The following is a 21,035-nucleotide window of genomic DNA, read 5'->3' on the forward strand; positions in this document are numbered from 1 at the left end:
TGGTCGAGACATGTGTCGAACAGATAGATGGCGGTAGAGTGGCCGTGTGATCTACGCGTAACGTTAGTACTGCTTGTACTACGGTCGTAAGCGTCACAGTAATGGGAATTTTAATTTGAGTGATTAATCAATACATCCTTTTTGCCCATCGATAGAATATGTTTTGTTTTGATCCTCTCTCAGCCCCCTGAATGTGGGAAAGTGGGTCAGTGATTACTTTTCCCTGCGTAGTACCACAAGCTGTTGTCACTTAATAAAAAAGCGTTTGAAGGTATAGTTCTATATGAGGGTGACCTATATGTCAGAGCGACTAAAAATTGTATACAAAGCATATTAAAACCGGTAGCTTATATTATGAACACCAATGAAAAGGCAGCAGGCAGTGAATCAAAAGCTTTCTTCCTTTTTTTCTTTTCTTTTCTTTCTTCCTTTTTGATAAAAAGATTAGGTAGATTGAACAGAAGAAACCATTTTATGAAGATGTCTTTTTTACTTATTACTTATTCTGATAACCTAAATACGTCGTGGGACCTTCTTGTCAATAGTACAGAATGCGTACGTATATTTTGTTTGTACAGTCACACGTATCCAGTTGCTGTTTGATTTTTCTGTTCTCTTGATGGATTTGTTTTTTTAGGAATCGTGACCATTAAATTTTCTTTTAGAGAAACGGTCGGAAAAAAATTTAACATCGTGTAAGAAATTTATTATCAACTCAGTTAACACGGAAACAATTATCATGCCGGAAGTCAATATTTTTTTCTCAAATGTATTTTTGGCTGTTAATATGATAATTTTGTCTGGTTCACAAAATAAATTATCATATAAAAAAGTCTATTCGTTCGCGCCGTTTTTTCGTGTTTCGTTGGAGAGTAAGGGCCTCGCATCTGCAGTAAGCGTCATCATACTCAGTGAGAAAAATATTAACAATCCGCTGTGCTTTCCCACTCTGACGAAAAGACTGAGTGAGCCGAAAATGTTTCGCTTGTTCTTTGCGTTGTTTCTGGTTTTCATCCTGCGTTCCTTTGCAAGCCAAAACAAATCGACCAACAACGTGAGTTTGTGTTCTAGCCTCTCTCCAAAGAGACGGACACAGGACCATCATCTTACCCCAGTTCACCTTTGTAGTGAACGAAATTAACACCAGTTTGGGCGATTTCCCGGCTCACAATCTCTATAGAGCTTCGCGCGCACTTCATTCTTAGAAATGTTCAATTTAATTTTTAATTTGTTGGCGCGCGTGATCTCACGACATTGCTTTAATACTTTTTTCATGTCTGCTATGGAACAAACCCAGTGCGGAAAGGGCTTCTTCAAGGATTGCAACTGTCGCGATGGTGAGTTAAGTCCAATGATTTAATTTTTTTCTTACATTTTCAAGCCGTGTAATGATGTATATATTTTTTTCATTTATTATAGGCAGAGATGGAAGAGATGGTCAAAACGGTAGGAAAGAAGAAATTCATGACATGTTTTGTAATGGAATTTGAGGCATAACATTGTAAGAGCGAAAAATTAAGAAATTAGTTCAAAATTATTTCATTTTCTCCAAAATCGAAAAAAATATACATGCCTGCAATTAAAGCTGGTTTCCGCGAAAAATAAGAACATCACGAGGTTAAAGACTAGATTACCCTTCGGATTTCATCCACAGACTCAGAAGATAGAACAACCTTCTACACGCAGGCCAGAATTGCTGCCCAGAAGCTTTCTTTTCAGTGAAAGATCAAAAGTGTTGTCTTCAGTTTAATACGCTTAAGTCTTTCATTTCTTGTGATTAAAGGAAAGGACGGTCGTGATGGACGAGATGCAATTTGTGGAGTAAAGGTTAGTCAGAATCACCGGATTCTTGTTTATCAGCTAGCGCCTGTTGAATTTAAAATCAGAGAACCTATTCTGACTAAGTCGACAGCAACAAATTCGAGTTTTTTCCTGTTCATCAATATTCAGCACTGAGCTAGATCTTAAACTCCACCATTTCTACTTTACCTCTCGATTATTATTACTGAGCGTATTGAGAAAACAGAAGAATTTTGTTGCAAACCGATGTGGACTGTGATTTAGAGAGTTGTATTAATTTTTTCTTTATTTTAGGCTGACAAAGGGGAGCAAGGAGGCCAAGGAATCACTGGAAAAAACGGTGCAAAGGTTAGTGAATCTTTTTAGTGATTCTCAGCTTTGAATGAGCCGATTAATATCACTGAGTGTATTGAGAAAATATAAGAATTTTTTAGCAAACCGATGTGGACTGGGATTTAGAGAGTTGTATTAATGTTTTCTTTATTTTAGGGGGACAAAGGGGTGCGAGGAAGCCAAGGAATCGCTGGAAAAAACGGTGAAAAGGTTAGTGAATCTTTTTAGTGATTCTCAGATTTAGAGATTTGCATTAATGTTTCCTTTATTTTAGGGTCACAAAGGGGAGCGAGGAAGCCAAGGAATCGCTGGAAAAAACGGTGCAAAGGTTATAGTGAATGTTTGGAGTGATTCTCAGCTTTTATATTAAACGCGGAGCTTCATAGAACATTCATAGCCGCTGAGCGCACACATACCACAGGATACAAATCCTTATAAATTGGCCTAGGTCCTCTGTATACATACAGCGCATTCAAAATCACTGTATATTCTGAGGATACACATCTAGCGACTGCTGTTTGGCATCTGTTTTTCTGTGTTTTGTTCCCAGTCGGTAGAAATGATCAGTCTTTGTTCCCTTATTGACTGCTTGGGAAACAAATATACAAACTAAAACTTAGAGATAGACTAGACTTACAGCCTCTGCTACGACAAATAATCATACCCTTTATATAATAAGCATTATAATCCATCAAATATTTTCGCTCGCGCGCGATTGGTCAGCTAAAACTGGGGAATATCCGAGGATATTCTCCAAGTGATATTCCCCAATTTCAAAAACTTCAAGGAGCGTCAAGTTTGCAATTAAAATGAATGTCAAGATGGGGGAACGGTTTGCTTTTGTGACAGAAGAAGAGATAAACCTGCTGGTCGATAAACCAGTATCAGAAAACAACATACACTCTAAACGTTTTTGACGGTAAGCTCTTCGTGAACGAAATGTTGAAATACTCAAGCTCGTATTTGCGACATTTTCTCTTGGTTTGAACTCTGTTTAACAGTCCTTGAATTAAAAATGTGGTAAAACTGAAAAATATGAAAGGCGAAAAGTTTTAGCCAATCTCATTTAAGAGTATTTATGGTTTTCTTTCAGTCTGGCGAAATGAAAAAGCCATCAACAAGCTATTAAACGAGTTTAATTAATAAGCTCGAAGCTCGCTCACACGACGGCAAATGTTACAGTTGTAATTCAATGAGAGCAATTCGTGTTGGCCTGGATATAAGGAATTTAAATAACGAAAACATAAATTTCAGTACCATTGCTGACAGAGTTCAAGCCGGTCAATGATGCTATCAATGCTCACCTGGTCGAGATCGCTCGCGAACATAAAATCTCGTCCACGAAACAAAAACCAGCCATGATACCCCGAGATGTCGAAATTCTCTACGAAGAGAAGCAGCTTGTCCTACTCTCGAGCAACAAGTTTAATCCTCAGTGATTATGAACGACTTCGTTGCTGGCTCCATTCAATGTCAAGTTAGCAAAGAAAGCGCTTTGATGGAATCCAGCAAAAACAACCGGTGGCGTCGTATTGGACTCCAGGTTCGGCTTCGATTTCTTCACAGGTCGTTTTCGGCTAGCAAATTCCACAATTGTATTTTCGATATAAAGTGCGGCTCCAATTGAACACGAGATAAAGGAAGAGAACGACAAAGCGCCGGCTGTTTCCGTCGTTGACGGCAATTTACACTTTTTACGGAATCTTTACAGTTTTTCGCTTTCAGTGATCTTTAGCTTGTTCTCGAGAGGTAGTTAGATCATCCCTGTAACCTTATCCGCCACTTGTATCTTGCTTTTGTCTTTCACGGAATTAAACAAGTTTACTTTCCTTTCAAATGTTTTAGCTTTTCCCCAAACAAACGCTTTCGACCTGAAGCGAAATCTGACGTGGAGATTTTGGAAGCCAACTGACAAACTTTGACGTGATTGACATATGGCAGAATGGCAGATCCGGCCGATTCACGCGAGATTCCCCATGTTGCGAAAAATATTTGAAGGATAATAAACACAATAGCCTCCATTTGACTTTAAAAATATGCTCAGATATTTGTCCTTGGACATCATCTGCTCCTCGAAGCTCACAGTTTTCCTCGAGCTTCGCTCTCGGAAAACTGTTCGCCTCTCGGAACAGATAATGTCCGCGGACAAATATCTCAGCATATTTTCGCGCCAAATGGAGGCTATTGTTTATATATCCTTCTCATCACAAAATATTCCACTTCCATGTCAAAATATTGCCGTCTTCAAGTGATAATTAATTTCCTCCTAATCATCTATGTAATACTAGAAGTACATTTTCAGTCGGTTAATTATAACAAGTTTCCACTATTTGTTATTTTTTTTTCCCAATTTTGTTTTCAGGGCCAAAAGGGAGAGCGTGGTTTGCCAGGAAAAAAACCGGATGGTGCGATACAGTTTAGCGATACTGCTGATAAATGCATCACTCGTATCGCCGGCACTGTGCGTTACAATGCTACCCAGAAAACCTTGCTGCTCTGCGATGGAAGTGCTTGGCTGCCACTGTTGGTTGCTGGGAAAGGCTACGTGGCTTCTAAACCAGGCCGCCACTGTCTGGACATTTTAAATTCAGGTGAGTTTCTAATTACAGCTATCACCGTGAAAAGAAAAAAATAAGAAAGAAAGAAAAAAAAAACCGGAGAGTTTCAAGGGAGTTAAGTGCTCTTTGTTATACAGAAACGTCATTTTAATGGGAAAAAGTAAGAGATGAGAGATCGAGAACTGGATATCTCCAAATTATACAACTTGTGAGGGTCTTATTCAGCATGAAAATTATAAAAAAATTTTAAAAAAATGAAAAATAAAAAATGCAGTAAAACGTACCTCACTGGTGACTGTACGCTTAACAATTCAATAAGGATATTAATTTGTATATTTCTTGTTTTATTTCTTTATTTCAGGCCAAAGCCGTGGTAATGGACTTTACTGGATTGATCCAAACGGTGGCTCCACAGATGACTCGTTCCAAGCTTTCTGCGACATGGAAACCGAGCGAGGAGGTTGGACCCTAGTTGCCACAAAGGTCTCCCCAAGCTTCTCCTTCATCAAATCTGCATTCTCAACAGTGGCCGCGAAAACCAAGCACTCGAATGCCGCGAGTCGTATCCACCCTAGCATGGGGGACTGGAAAGAGGTCATGTTCCGCTTTGCTGACGTCAAAACCATCCGGGTTATTTACAACAGAAAGGCAGGCGCACCAAACACAAATAAGAAAGAATTCCAAAAGTTCTTAATGGGCAAGTCTCTTCGGCTGGTAAAGAACGTGTTTGGATTTTACAAATACAGCCCAGCAGATCGCAAGAGAAGTCCCACTGGGGGGTTTGCATCAATAAATAGACTCTTCTTCTATTCAAACCATGGAATTTCAGAAGAGCATCGTAGGTCAGACAAGTGGCTTGACATGTGGAATGGTGCTGATGGCTCAAACAACTACATCTACTCGGATGACAGCAGGGCGCGGGGCACCAAATGTATCGCGGGCTACTGTTATCTGAACAAGGCAATCTGGGTGATGGTGCGCTAAAACAAACTTGCTGGCTGAAAACTTAGCAACTATGGAGGGGCGCTATCGACTGCTAAAAGACATTAGATACTGGGTAGAATTAAGAATGGTGTAACTGTAGAGGAAAGCAAACTTGTAGCGTATAATTTACATTCCGAAGTAGGTTCAGTTCAGTTCTGTTCAACAGTGAGATTTGCCGCATTGAGGGATCGTAGAATTTTGTAAGCTGAGCAAAATAAAACTTTTTAACAGTTGTTTGTTGTGAATTCTTTTTACAGGTATGAGATGTTCTAACCTGTGATAGGGGCTCTCTTATTTTTTGAGAAAATTAGCTGCAATCAGTATGCAGGCGTCATTCTTCTCATAAAGGGGTCCATAAAGACCTACACCATCCTCTCTTTGTTTCGTTTTGTAGTTTCTTTTCCTGATCCGGATCGTTCCGGAGAGCCATACTTATTGAGTATGTTTGTTAGTTTTCGTTAATAGGCTGTAGCCCGTGTTGTATCATGAGTATCTGCCTAAGACGGAAAAACACCATTAATTATCGTTTTAAAAGCAATCATTCTCCTACCAAATGCACCAAATGTCCCAGTTCTCATAGTTGTGAGGAATAAATGAAGCAGCGCAAGCAAAACTCGTGTTATTTTCCCTTTAACTTTCCAAAGTGATGAAAGACAACACAATCATATAATTATGCGCTTCCTTTTTGGTTACGTGGTTGACCCATGCACAGATTTCTGGGGAACGGATTACCGCACGTTAAACGCCTTGCGAATTTTACCTCGGGGCTGCCTACCAGCCCTGCTTTAGGTTCAACGAGTCATCTCATCTACAAGAACATGGCGGTTCGTTCTGTGACCTTTCGTCTGTTTTCGTCGATCTTAGACAGATCTTCAACATTTGCAAGGGAGAAAGTCGGTGCCATTTCGGGCTAACGCGTATAGTTTGTTGTTGAGGGGTTGGAGCCGGGTACTGCTTGAGATCTCCACCCGGCAGCGATTATCAGTTTTTTGTTGTAGGCCGTTGGGGGTGGGGTGGGAGGAGTTCTAAGAGTGGAGTACCTCTGCAATTCCTACGGTTTTACTTCTCGACAAGTTTGACTATAGCTGGAAGTCGCAGATGTCAAGGCCGACGTTTGATCAATAAAAATTACGTTTACGGCAAACGGGAAACAGCATTTACCGGTAGCTGTTTTCAGTCTGTTCAGTTTCTTAGTAAAATTAGGCAGTTTTACGTTAGGCCAGAATTATTTTTCAATACTCTCATCTAAGTACCCATTTTTTCAAGAAAATATAAACGCGAATGTCAGCGTTTCAGCTCGCTTGAATCAGAAGATCTACAATAGCTCGGGAGACACTCGTCCTAGTCCCCCCCACCGTTGCTAGTGTTGCGCGCGAACTTTTCAAAAAAAAACAAGATGGCGGCTGTATCGAGTGTATGTCTGCCCGAGATCAAAAGGGACCTTCTTTACGCCGTGAAAGAATGTTCAGAGAGAGGTTTGCTCCATAGTGCTAAGTGGTAAGATCAAACTGAATCACATGTTGATCCATTTTACTGGTTTCTTGTAGGATCACGTTCAGATAAGATCTTGGCAACATAAACTTATAAGACTATAGCTTACAACTATATATGCTTACAACTGAGCTTATGTGCATGTTCATACTAGATGTAGTCTTAATGTCGCCTCAGTTATGTGTTATGTTATCGAAGTACATTGCCAGATTAGTGTACTAACGGCAATTATCACAATTAAAGAAAGGTTGGTAAGTGCGTTTGTTTAGTGTTTCTCGAGGTGGCTTAATTTGATACTTTTTAAAGTGTTTTGAATTTTGCAGAAACCTGCTCCATATTGCTCTTTCATTTTTCCTGCTTTAAGAACTGCCTTGTGAAAACTGAACTTAACATCACCTATTCTCAGATGGGATAGTGAATTATTCTGATTGGGAGGTGGGGGAGGGTACTCTTTAAGACCCTTGCATTGTCTTGTATTATTGGTTGAGAGAACAAAAGAGCAAACAGCTAACAATGAGCACTGCTAGACATAAAGACAATTATGGAGCAGCAGGCTGTCAGGGTCCAGTGAAAACAGAGCTTAGAACAAGTGCATGTCTACTCTACTCCCTGGAATTTTCGGCAGGGGTGTGATGCGTTGTTCTCAAAACTCTGAACCCAAGTTGCCTATTATCATCTGAAATCCAACAAGCGCAATATTTCTTGATTGTTTTATTAAACACAATCAAGAAATATTGCTAGATCTTGCTGCTTTTGCTAAACGCTAGAACAACCAGAAGGCAATTTAATGATCACTATTTCTCAAGCATGGTATAATCGTATACCATGAACACTTAGCCAATCAAATCCCTGGAATTGCATTTATACAATGATCCAGTTTTTAACAATTTATGTTTTATACTGTCACTCATGCATGATGAATTTTTTCCTTTCAGGTCTTCAGAGCTGGCTTTTTCTATTCCATCCTTCACTTCATCTGAGTACCTTCCAAAAACTGATTATTGTGATAAACAGTTCGTAAAAGATTTTGATAAATATACCTTGGGGAAAACATTCTTTGATCTAAAGGAGTTTGACAGGGCTGCTTTTTTTCTGGAAGGATGTTCGAGCCAGAAGGTGTACTTTCTTTATATGTATTCACGTTATTTGGTGAGTAAGAGCAGAAATTAACTAGAATTTGGGAATATAATCATGATACTAACCTTAAAAAACTGATTTCAAGTTCTCACAACATCTATCAGCCATGTTGGTAATCTGTAGAATGTTGATTTTCATTATCTAGACTGCTGACAGCTTCATTTTAAAAATGGATGAAAGATCTCCAAGAAAGAGTCAATAATATAATTTTGTGTTATTAGAGCAGTGTATATTTATTTATTTCCCCTGCTATCCTTTTCTCCGAGGAAAATAGGAAATAGGAGATGTCTGCACGGAGGCTATATGTATATTAACAAAATAAGATACTTTATTATATCTCTCAGTTAGTATGTGTGGTGTTATTGGCCAATTTTACGGGTTGCATTTCACTGTAAGGCCCACTATTAAAATTTGAAAGTTTTCTTTCCTGCACACCCTAGCTATTAACCTCAGGGTAATAACATTTCATGTATATTTTTTTGTAGTTACCTTTTAGACCCTTTCATGTTTTACTTTTTCATTGAACAGTCCCCATTAGAAAGGAGACTCTGTGTTGTGTGAAACATAATCATGATCATAATGCATGTCCACAAATTTTCTTTGCAATAAAGTTGCTTTCCTAGCTAACCAAGTTCAAGTTTCATGTTCAAGTTTATTCAAAAAATTCAAAAATTTAGCAAAAAAGAGAAACTGACCCGCAGGTAGCAAGAGCTAATCTACATGTATGCGGGCCAGACTTACAAATGTTTAAGGATAAAATTAATATTATAAATGTTATTACAATCAAATACAGAACAAATAGAATTTAGGGGAGGTAGGGAAATCACGAGAAACACACACACGCAAAAAAAAAAAGTCAAAAAATTGACGAGTTGCAACTTATTGGCGAGACCTATTTTCTGTACTATAATAGGCGTTATAGTGCACTGCAGTTGCCATTATCCTCTTTGTGATAAAGTAAAACTTGTTTGATATTAGATGCTGTTTTTGTTTATTTGTATTTTTTAGGCTGGTGAAAAACACAAGAATGACGACATGATGGATGTTTTAGGTATGTCAAACCCTGACATAAGATGGCTCATAACAGTTTTCAGCACTGCTCGGCACTTATCATTTGATGGATCATATAACTACCACTCTTTATCAGTTGAAACTACTAAAATATAATGGCATCAAAAAAATGCCTAACCATTAGCAAACAAGTTATGGTCAGTTTTGTTATTAAATAGGTTACCATAGCAAGAATTTTAGCTTTAATAGTAATAACTTGACCCCATAGTTTATTATAGAACTTTGTTTAAGGAGAACCATGATAGATGATGTATGAAGTTTATGATCTTGATCTCACCTTTCCCTTTTTAAGGTCCACAAGAAACTGTAGTGAACAAGGCACTGACATCTCTGAGAGCAGAACTGTTCCAAAAACGAGGGGACCTTGACGGTTTTGGTCTTTACTTGTTAGTATTTGTGGAATATTTTATTGAATATTTAAGTTGCAGTGGAACCTCGATTTTATCAAGTGCCAAGAGACTAGGAAAATTTGTTCTTTGTATTGAGGGTTTGTTATATCGAGGTTCTGTTCCATACATTTTAAAAGGCCGGGTAGGAGAATATCATCAATTCGTTATACTGACGACTTCATTATATAGAGGTTTGTTAAGCCTTGTGGTGACCCTGGGCAGATGTGGGGCATTTGTCCTTTTGAAAACAGTTTGATAGTTCTGTAAACAGTGTAAATGATACATACACTTCGATTGGGACAATAAACATTGGTTCTAAATTATTATGCCACTTATTAAGATGAATGCATTATTAGTGATTTCCCTTTCACTGGAATTAAACTGGTCATAATAAATAACTTGACAGAAAAAATGCCTAAGGATCATGGATTAAAGGATTACACAAAATTTCCTCCATGTCACCTTGAGATTCACATTCATTTTGATAGGTGGATAAATATCCCATGATTTTCATGCTCAGTTATTAAGCAAATTGTTTCTCTTTAATACATGTAGGTATGGCGTTGTTCTGAAGAAGCTTGATTTAAGAGAGGATGCCTTGGAAGTGATTCAGGAAGCTGTCAATAAAGAGCCACTTCACTGGGGTGCATGGCTCGAGTTGTCATCTCTTTGTACTGACAAGGAAACTGTGAGGGCCTTTCAACTATAATATCACTACTTGGGATTCTTTATTAACTTATTTGAAGGCATCCCTACAAAGTATTCAGCAGCACAACATTCAAACAGATTTTTACTATTGTTTACTTACCATTGAAGAAAACAGTCATTTTGTTGGAAAAGTTTAAAGCAATGAAGTGCATTCAAAAGGCCAAAGAGCTCAGATATGTAACTATGTTAACCCAAGGGGTATACCTGGGTGGGGTAGGTGAGGCATAGAGGAAGAAAGAGAAGAAAGGAATATTGAAGTGTGCCACATATTCTTTTCAGAACACCTCTTCCCGCGTAAAGAGTCAAGCCCCTATTTTGTTTTTTTCAACCACTCCCTAAAATTAAAATCCCTTTTAATTTTTTTTTAATTTTAATTAAATCCCTTTTAGGGCAGTTGGTAAATAAACCAGTTTGAAAAAAATTTCCAGACTGGTTGAAAGATTTTAAGCTGGTTTAAAATAAATTAAACCAGGACTTAAAATTAAACTACAACATATTTGCCAAATATGGAGATCACTTGAGAAGCAAATCTGTAGTGTTATTTACTGCAATCTCAAGGCTCCTGCCCCCACCTCCTCAAGAAAAAACTTTAGATGAAAGAAAGAAAACGACACACAACTAAAACAAAGTGGGACCTTATTCTACTGTCAGTTTTTTTCTACACAATTTAAATTATTAGAAAACCACATTGCTGGTAATAGATTAATCTGATGTCACACTTCATACATGTTTCTAGCTTCAGTCGCTGTCCCTCCCCTCCCACTGGATGACACAGTTTTTCCAAGCTCATGTGGCCATTGACCTTCAGATGAATGAAGAAGGACTTGAGAGATATGCAAACCTCAGCCAGTCTGGGTTTGCAGAAAACAAGTACATCTTACTTCAGACTGCATTGGCCCAGTATCATGCAAGAGGTGATGTTTATGACCAGATTTTTTTGATTTGGATTGAGCCTCCTTTTCCAAACCTTAGTGACAGCCCCGATTCTGAGGAGAGATTGATTAAAAATATATTCACTTGTTGTTTATATTTAGGCTTAATATGTAAACAATTTTAACACCAATATATCTGGAAATCACTTGAGGGTTAAAGCCACTGTGTGTTTAACTGCAGTCTCAATGCCCCCCACCTCTCCCCTACAAAAAGAAGAACGAAAGTAAGACCTTTTTTTGTTTCCAATGTCAGTTTTAATAAATTATTATCACAATGGCTTTTATTATACTTTAAATCATTAGAAAACCATGTTAACTAAATATCTGATGTCATGTTTCTCGATTGATAAAAAAAGGCTTCTTGTTTGTTGATCAGTATTTAAAATTAATGTTTTTGGCTGTAGACTTTGATGCAGCTTGTGAGTTATTCAAGGAAGTACAGAAGAGGGATCCTTATTCACTGGAACACATGGACACCTACTCTAACATTCTGTATGTCAAGGTATGATGGCTCCAGTCATCTTTTCATCTTTTACAAACTAATGATTATGTTACTTGAATTCACTCAATAGACCCTTCTCCAAAATGGCAGCCGGAAATTCAAATAAGTTAAAGTTAAAAACGTATACCAGCACTAGAAAGAGCACTTTTACTTTAGTAACCCAGCAAAGTTTCAGCATATCAGGTGTAATATCAGCTGACAAAAATGTAAGTTGAAAAATGAAAAATTTACTGACGTTTGTATGACTGGAAGTACGACGTATACCGCCAGTCATACAAACGTCTGTAAATTTGTCAAATTTCATCTTGCATTTCCTAAGCTGATATAACACCTAACATGCTGAAACTTTGCAAGGTTACTTAAGTAAAGGTGCTCTTTCCAGTGCTGGTATTAGTTTTTCATTCAGTTTAATTTTAACTCATTCAAATCAGTTGCCTGCCATTTAAGAGAAGGGTCCGTTTCTGTTAAACAACCTCCTCTGCTGGACTGCTGTGCTCTGCGGTACCTGAATCTAGGCTGCAAGTATTAATTAGCATTCCTCATCTCATGGGAATAATTTGGTTTGGTGTGGGGGCTGATAATTAATTTTCTTAAATTGCAAGCTCAAGGGAGGGCACTTATTAGAGACAGCCTTTGCTTTTTACGGATCAGGTGCTTATTTCAGATAAAAATTATTTAAAAAGCAACAACAGCAAATTTGTGCTAAAATCTGTGCTACTATAGTTTGAAATTTGATTGTAGTTTTATGAAGGGTAAGAGTTTGAACATCTCATCAAAATAGCCATACACCCATGGCTATGTGAGAGTTATAGGTTTTCAATGAGAAGAAGAGTGCTTTTTGGGAAGAACGGTGTGTACTTGAAGGGAAGGACAGTTACTGAAGTAGGGTTGCTAATCTCTTTACAAAGTAAGGTCTTATAAGTTGATTAGAAGCAGTGTTTATAGTAAGACTAATACAAATTCCAGCTGAGGTTGATAAAGAAAAGTTCTGGAAACCTTTTCCTCATTTTTGTCCATTTCAGGAAATGAAGCCTGAGTTGAGTTACTTAGCGCATCATGCAAACAGCATTGATAAGTACAGGGAAGAGACTTGCTGTGTCATAGGTCAGTCATCTCTATCAGTACAAAAATTCCCTTTATGGTTTCCTGTAATCTTATTATAGTGCTAGTTGGGCAAAATTAGTCACAGATGAAGACAACTGATTTTAATAATAATAATAATAATAATAATAATAATAATAATAATAATAATAATAATAATAATAATAATAATAATAATAATAATAGTTCATTTATATAGCGCATGTACATCCATTATTTGCCCGAGGCGCTTTTCAAAAAAATTTACCCTAAAGATAACTTAGAAAACTAAGACTAGCAAAATACCTAAAAAAAAACTATCTGTACTCAGTTGATGAGCTCAATAAGAACATCTTGACCAGCACATGCCAAACTTTGTATCCAGTGGACTTCATCCCAGTTAATAATATGTCACTTCCAGATTCAATGACCAGTGCCCTTAATGCCTAGACTGTAGTTCCAATGAACCTTTAAAAGCCAGAGGTAAAAAATTGTGATAAAGTGAGACTTTTAAAAGTCACAAAAAGTTTGTGTAATAAAAATACGGGTCCACATTGTGAAGATAAATACTGATGCAATTATTTAAATTTTCTATTCAAATTTTCTTAATTTTCTTCCATCATTTCGATATTGTTTACCTAGATTTAAATGGTAGTTATTTATTAGGGAATCATTAGTTAGAGCGGTTTTTAATCAAGTGTCCTAAAACCAAAACCAAAGTAATTACTCTGGCCAATCACAACAGGTGCAAACAGCGCGATGAACCAATCAGAATTCAAAGCAAATACATGTAACCGGCGCCAAGCGCGGGAAAACGCGTGCGAGCGAGGCACGATTGGTTTTGGTTTTTCATCTTATTGGTTGAGAAAGTGGCGCGAGTTTTATCAACCAATCACAGAGCGAAGTGAAGCAAAACCAAAGCAAAAACGTTATTACTTTCGACACTCAATTGAAAACCGCTCTAAGTTCTAATATTAATAATATCTTTTAGGAAATTATTACAGTCTTCATGACCAGCATGAGAAAGCAGTGACATATTTCCAGCGTGCTCTGAAGTTGAACCCCCAGTACACGTCTGCATGGACGCTGATTGGGCATGAATTCATGGAGAGAAAAAACACTTCAGCCGCTATTGAGGCTTACAGGAAAGCCATAGGTATTTATACGGTCGTTTTGTTTCATGCTTTAATGATAATGACAAGTTCGCTCACAAAGCGTTGTGATTTTCTCTTTCTTTGCTTTGACGTTTTCCTTTCATATAGACAAACCTCCCCTTGCGACCATCTCTCGTAAGCGACCACCTCTGTTGAGCGACCGCTTTTTCAAAATATCAAATTTTTCTCAGTCAAAGCCCAATAGTTGGAACCTCTCGCAAGCGACCACCTCTCGTAGGCGACCGCGACCACTTTTAGAGATGGTAGTTTGCAATTTTCTTTTGTTTTTTACCTCCCGTAAGCGACCACTTGTCACATACGTCCTCATATCTATCCCCTATCGGAAGTTGGACAATTTGTCTTTAAAACATTATCACATGTACATTCTTGTGTAGTAGAGGCCCGGCGAGACATGAATGTCACAATCGAAGGTACCGGGTTTCCGAAGTAGACTTCTCCAATTCGCCGTATTATGTTATTTATCACAGGCAAACCATCAACTTGGATAATGAAATTATTTGGCAACATAATTTTGGAAAGTTTAAAAACGTTTTGTGGCTACTAAATCAGGAGTCCCCTTATGCTAATGAGTTCAAAATTTAGACCCCTTAAGCTTGTGGTCTAACTTTTCGTAAGCGACCACCTAGGCTTGACATTTTAGGTGGTCGCTTACGGTAGGTTTGACTGTAGTTTACTTTCAGTTTCTAGTGAAAAAAATATTTTAACCTAATTGTTAAGGAAAGTTTAAAATTTGAGAGAAATTTCTTAAGTGTTTCCATCATGATAGTTCCAACAATCTTCGTCATCAAGGCATTTATTTAAAAATCTTTTCCGGTTGCCTGTGTTTCTTTTCTTACCTGAGTATCAGGCTTTTCACTGATACTCAGGTTATTTCTCGTCATAAGCGACCTATAAACAGGGAGCTTTAGCAGCGACGACGGCGACGGCAGCGAAAACGACGCTATTAAAATGAATTCGCGTTTTTTTCAAACGTCGTTGCGATTATTTCAACTCGCTTTAAATGTCAAATGTAGGTGAAATTCTCTAGAGTTATATTCTTGGAGACCGCACCCAAGTTTAGAAAGAGAAGAAGTCGTCGTTGTGTGTTTACGTCCTCCACAAAAGGTATAATCAGGAAATTTCACGTCCTAGTCGTGCAGTGACGGCAAAGAAATGTACCAAAAAATGCACGTGCAGAGTTGTTGTTTTGATTATTTAGCATATTGCTTTTTTTACGTTCTCGTTGCCGTTGCCGTCGTCGTTGCTAAAGCTCCCTATTGAACGTCTTCCAGAAAAAGACGTCACCAAGTGGTACACTCCATGGTACACTGGGCATGTCCTCAAAGTTTGGCTAAATGCGCACAAAATGCACGATTTAGGCAGGGGCGTGAGCTAATACTGCTCAGCTAAAACAAGATGTCTCCTAAACAATTTACATTAATTTTAATGTTCTTATCGGCAGAGGTGAATTACCGTGACTACCGAGCGTGGTATGGGTTAGGTCAGACATACGAAATCCTCAAGATGCCATTTTACTGTTTGTATTATTACAGACAGGCTCACAAATTCAGGTACGTAACAGTTCTGTTTTTATTATGTGTAGTTTGCCCAGAAAAACTGTTTAGCTTTTCGGGCTCTTTCTCGATTTCTCAACAACCATTGTTTAGCATTTTATGAACATTCCATAAAACTACTCAACACAATTTAAGAAAAATTAACGTAATGACAATAGACATTATAGACAATAAAGATCATAAGCTTGTAACTAGTGGTCTTTTACCACCGTCCTGTAAAAGCCGTCCGTTGTTATGTTCTGTTTGTAGTTTTAAGTTTGAAGGCGAAGTCAAATAAATAAATAAATAAATAAGAGACGAGTTATCTACAACAACACACGGTTTATTCCAAGAAAACTATGGCACACTGCACAACAAAGTATCCTGTATATAAAGGGCTTACATCTACTTCATATAATCCCGAAATAATCTATAACCCTCCATGTAAACACACTCAATGTATAACACACGATACAACACCACCAAAGTCAGTTCATCAGAGACACTTAAGGATAAGAGACTTTTGATACTCCTGTATGTAGAACAGATCAATCTAATTACGATATTTTAATTATTCATATTAGTCTTACATACTTTTATTGTAATTATCAATTATTATATTTTGAGACACGTAAGTCACTTGCCTAGACTGCAAAGTGTATGACTTAAATCATGTTATCACATCATCATCATCATCATCATCATCATCATCATCATCAGAACGATGTATTTTAAGTTGTTTTTCGTTTCGTTGTTGTTTACAGACCAAATGACTCCAGAATGTTGGTGGCTTTAGGTGAAAGTTACGAAAAATTAAACAGTATGCAACGAGCCAAGAAAGTGAGTAACACATCATTGCTACTTCAACTTACATACAATTTCTATGATGAAGATTTAACATAAGTTCAATAGCAGTTAGTAACATATAACAATTATAAGCTTGCCACACCCTTGAGGAAAGAGCTGAGCAAACTGCCCATTGCGAGGCAACGAGAGGCAATCAGCTCAGCGGTTGAGTTTCGCCTCGCGAGGCGAATTCTCAAATATCAAACACAATAGATATTTTCCTCACGACCTCTCAAGGTGAAAAACTCAACGGCACACATGATGAAACAGCTGAGCGAATCGCCTCGCGAGGCAGTTTGCTCAGCTCTTGCCTCAAGTTTGCGGAAGGCTTTAGAGAAATTGTTTTTCTTAAATTTACTCCTATATTTCAGTGTTACTTTGGAGCAATATCAGTCGGTGATTTAGAAGGAGTGGCTGTGATCAAGTTGGCAAGGTAACTTATCAGAAAATAAACTTACAAATGGCACCTTTTAGAAACCTCTGATGTTTGATTAAGCACCATGCACATGTCACTTGGTATGATCTCAATTCTAAGATTTATTTTGTAACTTTTTGTTTAGGCTGCACGAGCAACTTCAAGAAGATGACGAGGCAGCTACTCAGTACAACCGATATGTGGAGCAGACAGAAATTGTTGGGGTGAGAACTACATTCATAATATATAGCTTGGAATAAAAAATACTTCAATTTCGGAAACGCACCTTCCGCTATTCAATAACTAGTCAGTAGTGGTAGGGAAGCGAAATCAATGTTTGGTTTTATGATCAACTCAGTTGATATTGTGCAGTAGCAACGGTAACGAAATACAAAAGCTGACGTTTCGAGCGCTGGCACTTCAGGATACGCCCTGGCGAAGGGCTAGCTCCCGAGCCGTCAGCATTTTTTTAATCTCTTTACGGTGGCCAATTTACCAACCAAACATTCGTTTTCACTGCCCACCGACGCGGCACGCCACCGAGTTTCTTTAGAGACTAACCCCGGCTCTATATGCAGTAACGAATGTTTGGTTTATCAACAGAGTTGATTACTTAAGCTAAATTAGCCACCGTAAAGAGATTCGAGGGCTAACGTTTCAAGCGTTAGACCTTCGTCAGAGCGAAACAAGGAATTGTGTTAGCCCTTCGTCTGACGAGGGACTAACGCTCGAAACGTCATCACTCGAATCTCTTTACGATGGCCAATTTACCTTCAGTTATCAACTCTGTTGATAAAACCAAACATTTGTTTCTACTCCCCACCGACGAAGCACCGCAGTTTCTTTAGAAACTAAACTCCTCTATGCAACAGTTGTAGTGGTCTGTAGTTTCGCGACGTTACCATGACGAGTCAACTTGTGGACCAGTTTTGCTACACAGCGTAGGGTTGTTTGGTGCGCTAGTCTTACGATGACTTACGTTTCTTTCAGTGCTGCAGGGCTTAAATACGATTGTTTTGTTTTGTTTTGTTTTGTTTGGCAGATTCTTTCTGCTTCTGACCTGTGCTCTGCGTACTTGTTTTTGGCGCGGAATAACTTAAAGAAACGTAATCTGGAAGCAGCTGAAATGTACGCCCACAAGTGCTGTGAATTCAACGAGGTGGGTGAACTTTTTTTCTTCTTTTCTTTTAAGAACCCGCGACTCTGTGCATGTAGTGAACAAAACTGACATGCCCCGGTTTTGTCGAAAGCTCTGGACACTTGTTTCACTGTACAGAGTCGCGGTTTCCTTCTAAATAATTGAAACATGTCCTACTCTTCTTCAGGACTTTCTTATGTAACAATTCTTGGCTTGCATACGATCTGTTTACGGTTTTAATGTACTTTTCAAACAGTTGATAGGCGCTGAATTTTTTTCGTTTTTGGAGTTTCGATGTATTTATACGGGCTATAATTTATAGGCGTTTGTGAGATGTTCATATATCTTGTGTCCCCTTCTGTAAATCAGATAAAGGCCGTCTGAAATCTTCAAAGTGGGTTCACTGGGTTGCACTCTTCAGCCAATTCCTAGAATATACCCTGCGACAGTGGGCACGTAGTGTAGCCAACTACGATATTACAGCATTCGTATTAGAATGCTAGTAAATTTATGCCCGCGGGCGCCAACACATCTTGCGGAAAGAGCGGGAAAACGGGCGCAAGTCTCGATGGCAATTATCCTACTCAATCTTGCGGAATATCCTCTAATTTTTGCCAACTTAGCCTACGGCCTCGTTGCCTAAGTACCAGGTGATATTCCGTAGGATGACTGTGAATTATGGTGTGACATTGTGGCACATTTTGCTTTTCCTCCTGTCCTTAAAAATGACGTAGTAGTGGAAAAAATAAATCTATTTCAGCTTGTCAGGAACAGTTTCAGATCCAAGCACGAGGATCGGACAGCACGAGGCTTCGAATTTTAAAGAAATCTTGTTCCCAGAGCCCTTGCACCTCTCTTTTGCTGACCAGTAGATATTAAATTTGTAAATTTGTATAGCGCATAATTCCATGACGAGATGATCAAATGCGCTTAACGGTATGGGGACACTCTCCAGGAATTTACAATTGTTGGTTTTTGAGGAGAAGGGAAAACCGGAGTACCCGGAGAAAAACCTCTCGGATTAAGGACGAGAACTAACAACAAACTCAACCCACATATGACGCTGAGTCCGGGAATCGGACCCGGGCCACATTGGTGGGAGGCGAGTGCTCTCACCACTTACTGCGCCATCCCTGCTCCCCAGTAGAGAAGGAGATGTACGATCGATATGACACGTGATAGCAAGTCGTGCTCGGTCGTAGTCATTCTCGTAGCTTGCACTCTGATCTGCAGGTAGCTATAATCTTTTCAGAACTTAAACTTGCTTTCGATTGTTTGTTTTCTGTTTCCTCCATCTTACTCCATTTATCTGCAGGGCAGAGAAGAAGGGAAGGGTCTTCTACGGCAGATTTCTAACAGCAGAACCACCGGCGACAGCGAGAGAGAAAGTTCTGATGCTTTTACCCAAGAATTATCACTTGGAAACTTAACCGCTGTTCCCGAGACAGGGATGTCGCCGGCGCCTGTAGGACCAAGAAACCTCGACTTCAACACACCCTGACTTGGACACGTGTTTGCAGTATGCCTTGCACGTGACTTAACTTTCAGAGTCATTTTACGTACTGGCGGATTCTGTTATCAATCCGGCGGAGCTCTTCCGCCCACACTCGGAGCCACTGAATTCGCCAACAAGTAGAGGGCATTGTTATTGTGGTTGAACTGAGCTAAGAAAATTGTAAGAAACAATTTTGCCATAGTTTTCATCTACGAAATTTACTAAAATTGCGAAAATTGGCAAACCTTGGAGCGAGATGTCAGACGGGTAGATGGAAACTGCGAATTTTACGAAAACGTAATATTCGTGTTAAATTATTATGTACAAAGCTATCGAGAAAATCCCCCTACGGGGGCCGAAGCGATTAGAGACTGTAAAAGCCGTACGGCCCAGCCAGAGAGACAGATGGTTCTCTGCCTGATACGATTCAAAAATTTTATCGCGCGTAAGTGATCTAAATTTTGACTTGAAACTATACATTAATAGCAAACAGCATTAAAATGAATGGTTCTTCCGTTCCGATGTTCATAGTTTGTCGTCATAATCAGAATCAACTCTGCACAGTTTGTTTGTTTGTTTGTTTTTTTATTGTTCATATGATAAAACACTTTCTGACTATTTGGCTCCCGGTCTGGACGTATGGACTGGCCTAGAGCCAAATATTAGAAAGTCCTTTTCCTTTCTGTTAAATCAGACAAGTCTACAAGAACTGCGAATTTCTACCCGGAGAAAGAATGATTTCCGTCTTCCACGAGTACGAACTAATTACGGAAAGAAGACACTCCTTTACCAGGGTATTAAGGAATGGAACCTTTTAGAACAGTCTTGCAAAGACATAAAATCGTTTTTAATTTTTAAGCAACGTATCAAAGAGCGCGTTTTTAGCTAGTTTTTAATTCTTATTTCTTGTTTTTATTTCTTACCGCCGACTTTGTATTTTCTACTTTTAAATAATTGTAATTTTTAAAATAATTGTAAGTTTTAATCATTTCTCAATCTACAGGGCCCCACTGAATATCACTTTCGTGATGTGGGCTCCCTGTATAAAGATTGTTATTATTATTATTATTATTATTATTATTATTATTATTATTATTATTATTATTATTATTATTATTATTATTATTATTATTACGAAAACTGAGGAAACCACAATTTTTTTACCGAAATTCGTAAATATCGTAAAATTTGTAATTTTGTTTAATGCTATGCATACACCTCGTTGATACGGGAAAACTTTGATATCGCAAAAAAATTCATCATTAGTTCCTTTTCCCCATCACTGATGAAATTCAGGAGCTGCTAATGATGGTTATGTTTTTTTTTTTATTTACATAGCTGTGCTGTGATTTCCAATCCCGTTCAAATCTCAGATTTTCCCTGCGGTTTCTAACTAGTGTGTTGTGCACTAATTGCTCAATTTGTAAATACGTACGGTGACCAAATTTT

The 21,035-nt window shown here is 38.3% G+C and overlaps 2 protein-coding genes across 8 annotated transcripts; both read left to right on the forward strand.

Annotated features, from left to right (window-relative positions):
- The first annotated feature begins 872 nt into the window (after positions 1-872).
- Positions 873-5,908, forward strand: LOC146464577 (uncharacterized). Of its 7 annotated transcripts, none has more exons than XM_085129123.1 (8): positions 873-1,054; positions 1,289-1,337; positions 1,420-1,446; positions 1,784-1,827; positions 2,095-2,148; positions 2,408-2,461; positions 4,496-4,724; positions 5,053-5,908. In XM_085129123.1, the coding sequence occupies exons 1-8, from the start codon at positions 977-979 to the stop codon at positions 5,673-5,675; spliced, it is 1,158 nt and encodes a 385-aa protein (XP_084985249.1). In that variant the 5' UTR covers positions 873-976; the 3' UTR covers positions 5,676-5,908. The 7 variants fall into 7 exon arrangements, with proteins under 7 accessions (XP_084985249.1, XP_084985243.1, XP_084985244.1 ...); XM_085129117.1 differs by lacking the exon at positions 2,095-2,148 and adding an exon at positions 2,290-2,343; XM_085129118.1 differs by lacking the exon at positions 2,095-2,148 and adding an exon at positions 2,290-2,343 and having other exon boundaries at positions 874-1,054; positions 1,298-1,337.
- Positions 5,909-7,045: 1,137 nt separating this feature from the next.
- LOC146464578 (uncharacterized) lies at positions 7,046-20,108 on the forward strand. Its single transcript, XM_085129349.1, has 15 exons — positions 7,046-7,172; positions 8,102-8,315; positions 9,312-9,354; positions 9,667-9,760; positions 10,319-10,451; positions 11,208-11,385; positions 11,808-11,905; positions 12,928-13,009; positions 13,977-14,141; positions 15,602-15,710; positions 16,457-16,532; positions 16,910-16,971; positions 17,099-17,177; positions 17,996-18,112; positions 19,407-20,108. The coding sequence occupies exons 1-15, from the start codon at positions 7,072-7,074 to the stop codon at positions 19,590-19,592; spliced, it is 1,737 nt and encodes a 578-aa protein (XP_084985475.1). The 5' UTR covers positions 7,046-7,071; the 3' UTR covers positions 19,593-20,108.
- The last annotated feature ends 927 nt before the right edge of the window (positions 20,109-21,035 follow it).

The sequence above is a fragment of the Pavona decussata genome, unplaced genomic scaffold, assembly GCF_977016875.1.
Source record: "Pavona decussata unplaced genomic scaffold, jaPavDecu1.1 SCAFFOLD_161, whole genome shotgun sequence".
NCBI classification, from domain to species: domain Eukaryota; kingdom Metazoa; phylum Cnidaria; class Anthozoa; order Scleractinia; family Agariciidae; genus Pavona; species Pavona decussata.

Excerpts from the sequence above, each read along its gene's own strand:
- LOC146464577 (XM_085129123.1), top strand. The coding sequence starts at position 977 with ATGTTTCGCTTGTTCTTTGCGTTGTTTCTGGTTTTCATCCTGCGTTCC. Across the intron at positions 1,338-1,419 it reads GGATTGCAACTGTCGCGATG|GCAGAGATGGAAGAGATGGT; the intron begins GTGAGTTAAGTC and ends CATTTATTATAG. Across the intron at positions 1,447-1,783 it reads TGGAAGAGATGGTCAAAACG|GAAAGGACGGTCGTGATGGA; the intron begins GTAGGAAAGAAG and ends TTGTGATTAAAG.
- LOC146464578 (XM_085129349.1), top strand. The coding sequence starts at position 7,072 with ATGGCGGCTGTATCGAGTGTATGTCTGCCCGAGATCAAAAGGGACCTT. Across the intron at positions 10,452-11,207 it reads TTTGTACTGACAAGGAAACT|CTTCAGTCGCTGTCCCTCCC; the intron begins GTGAGGGCCTTT and ends ACATGTTTCTAG. Across the intron at positions 16,972-17,098 it reads GCTGTGATCAAGTTGGCAAG|GCTGCACGAGCAACTTCAAG; the intron begins GTAACTTATCAG and ends CTTTTTGTTTAG.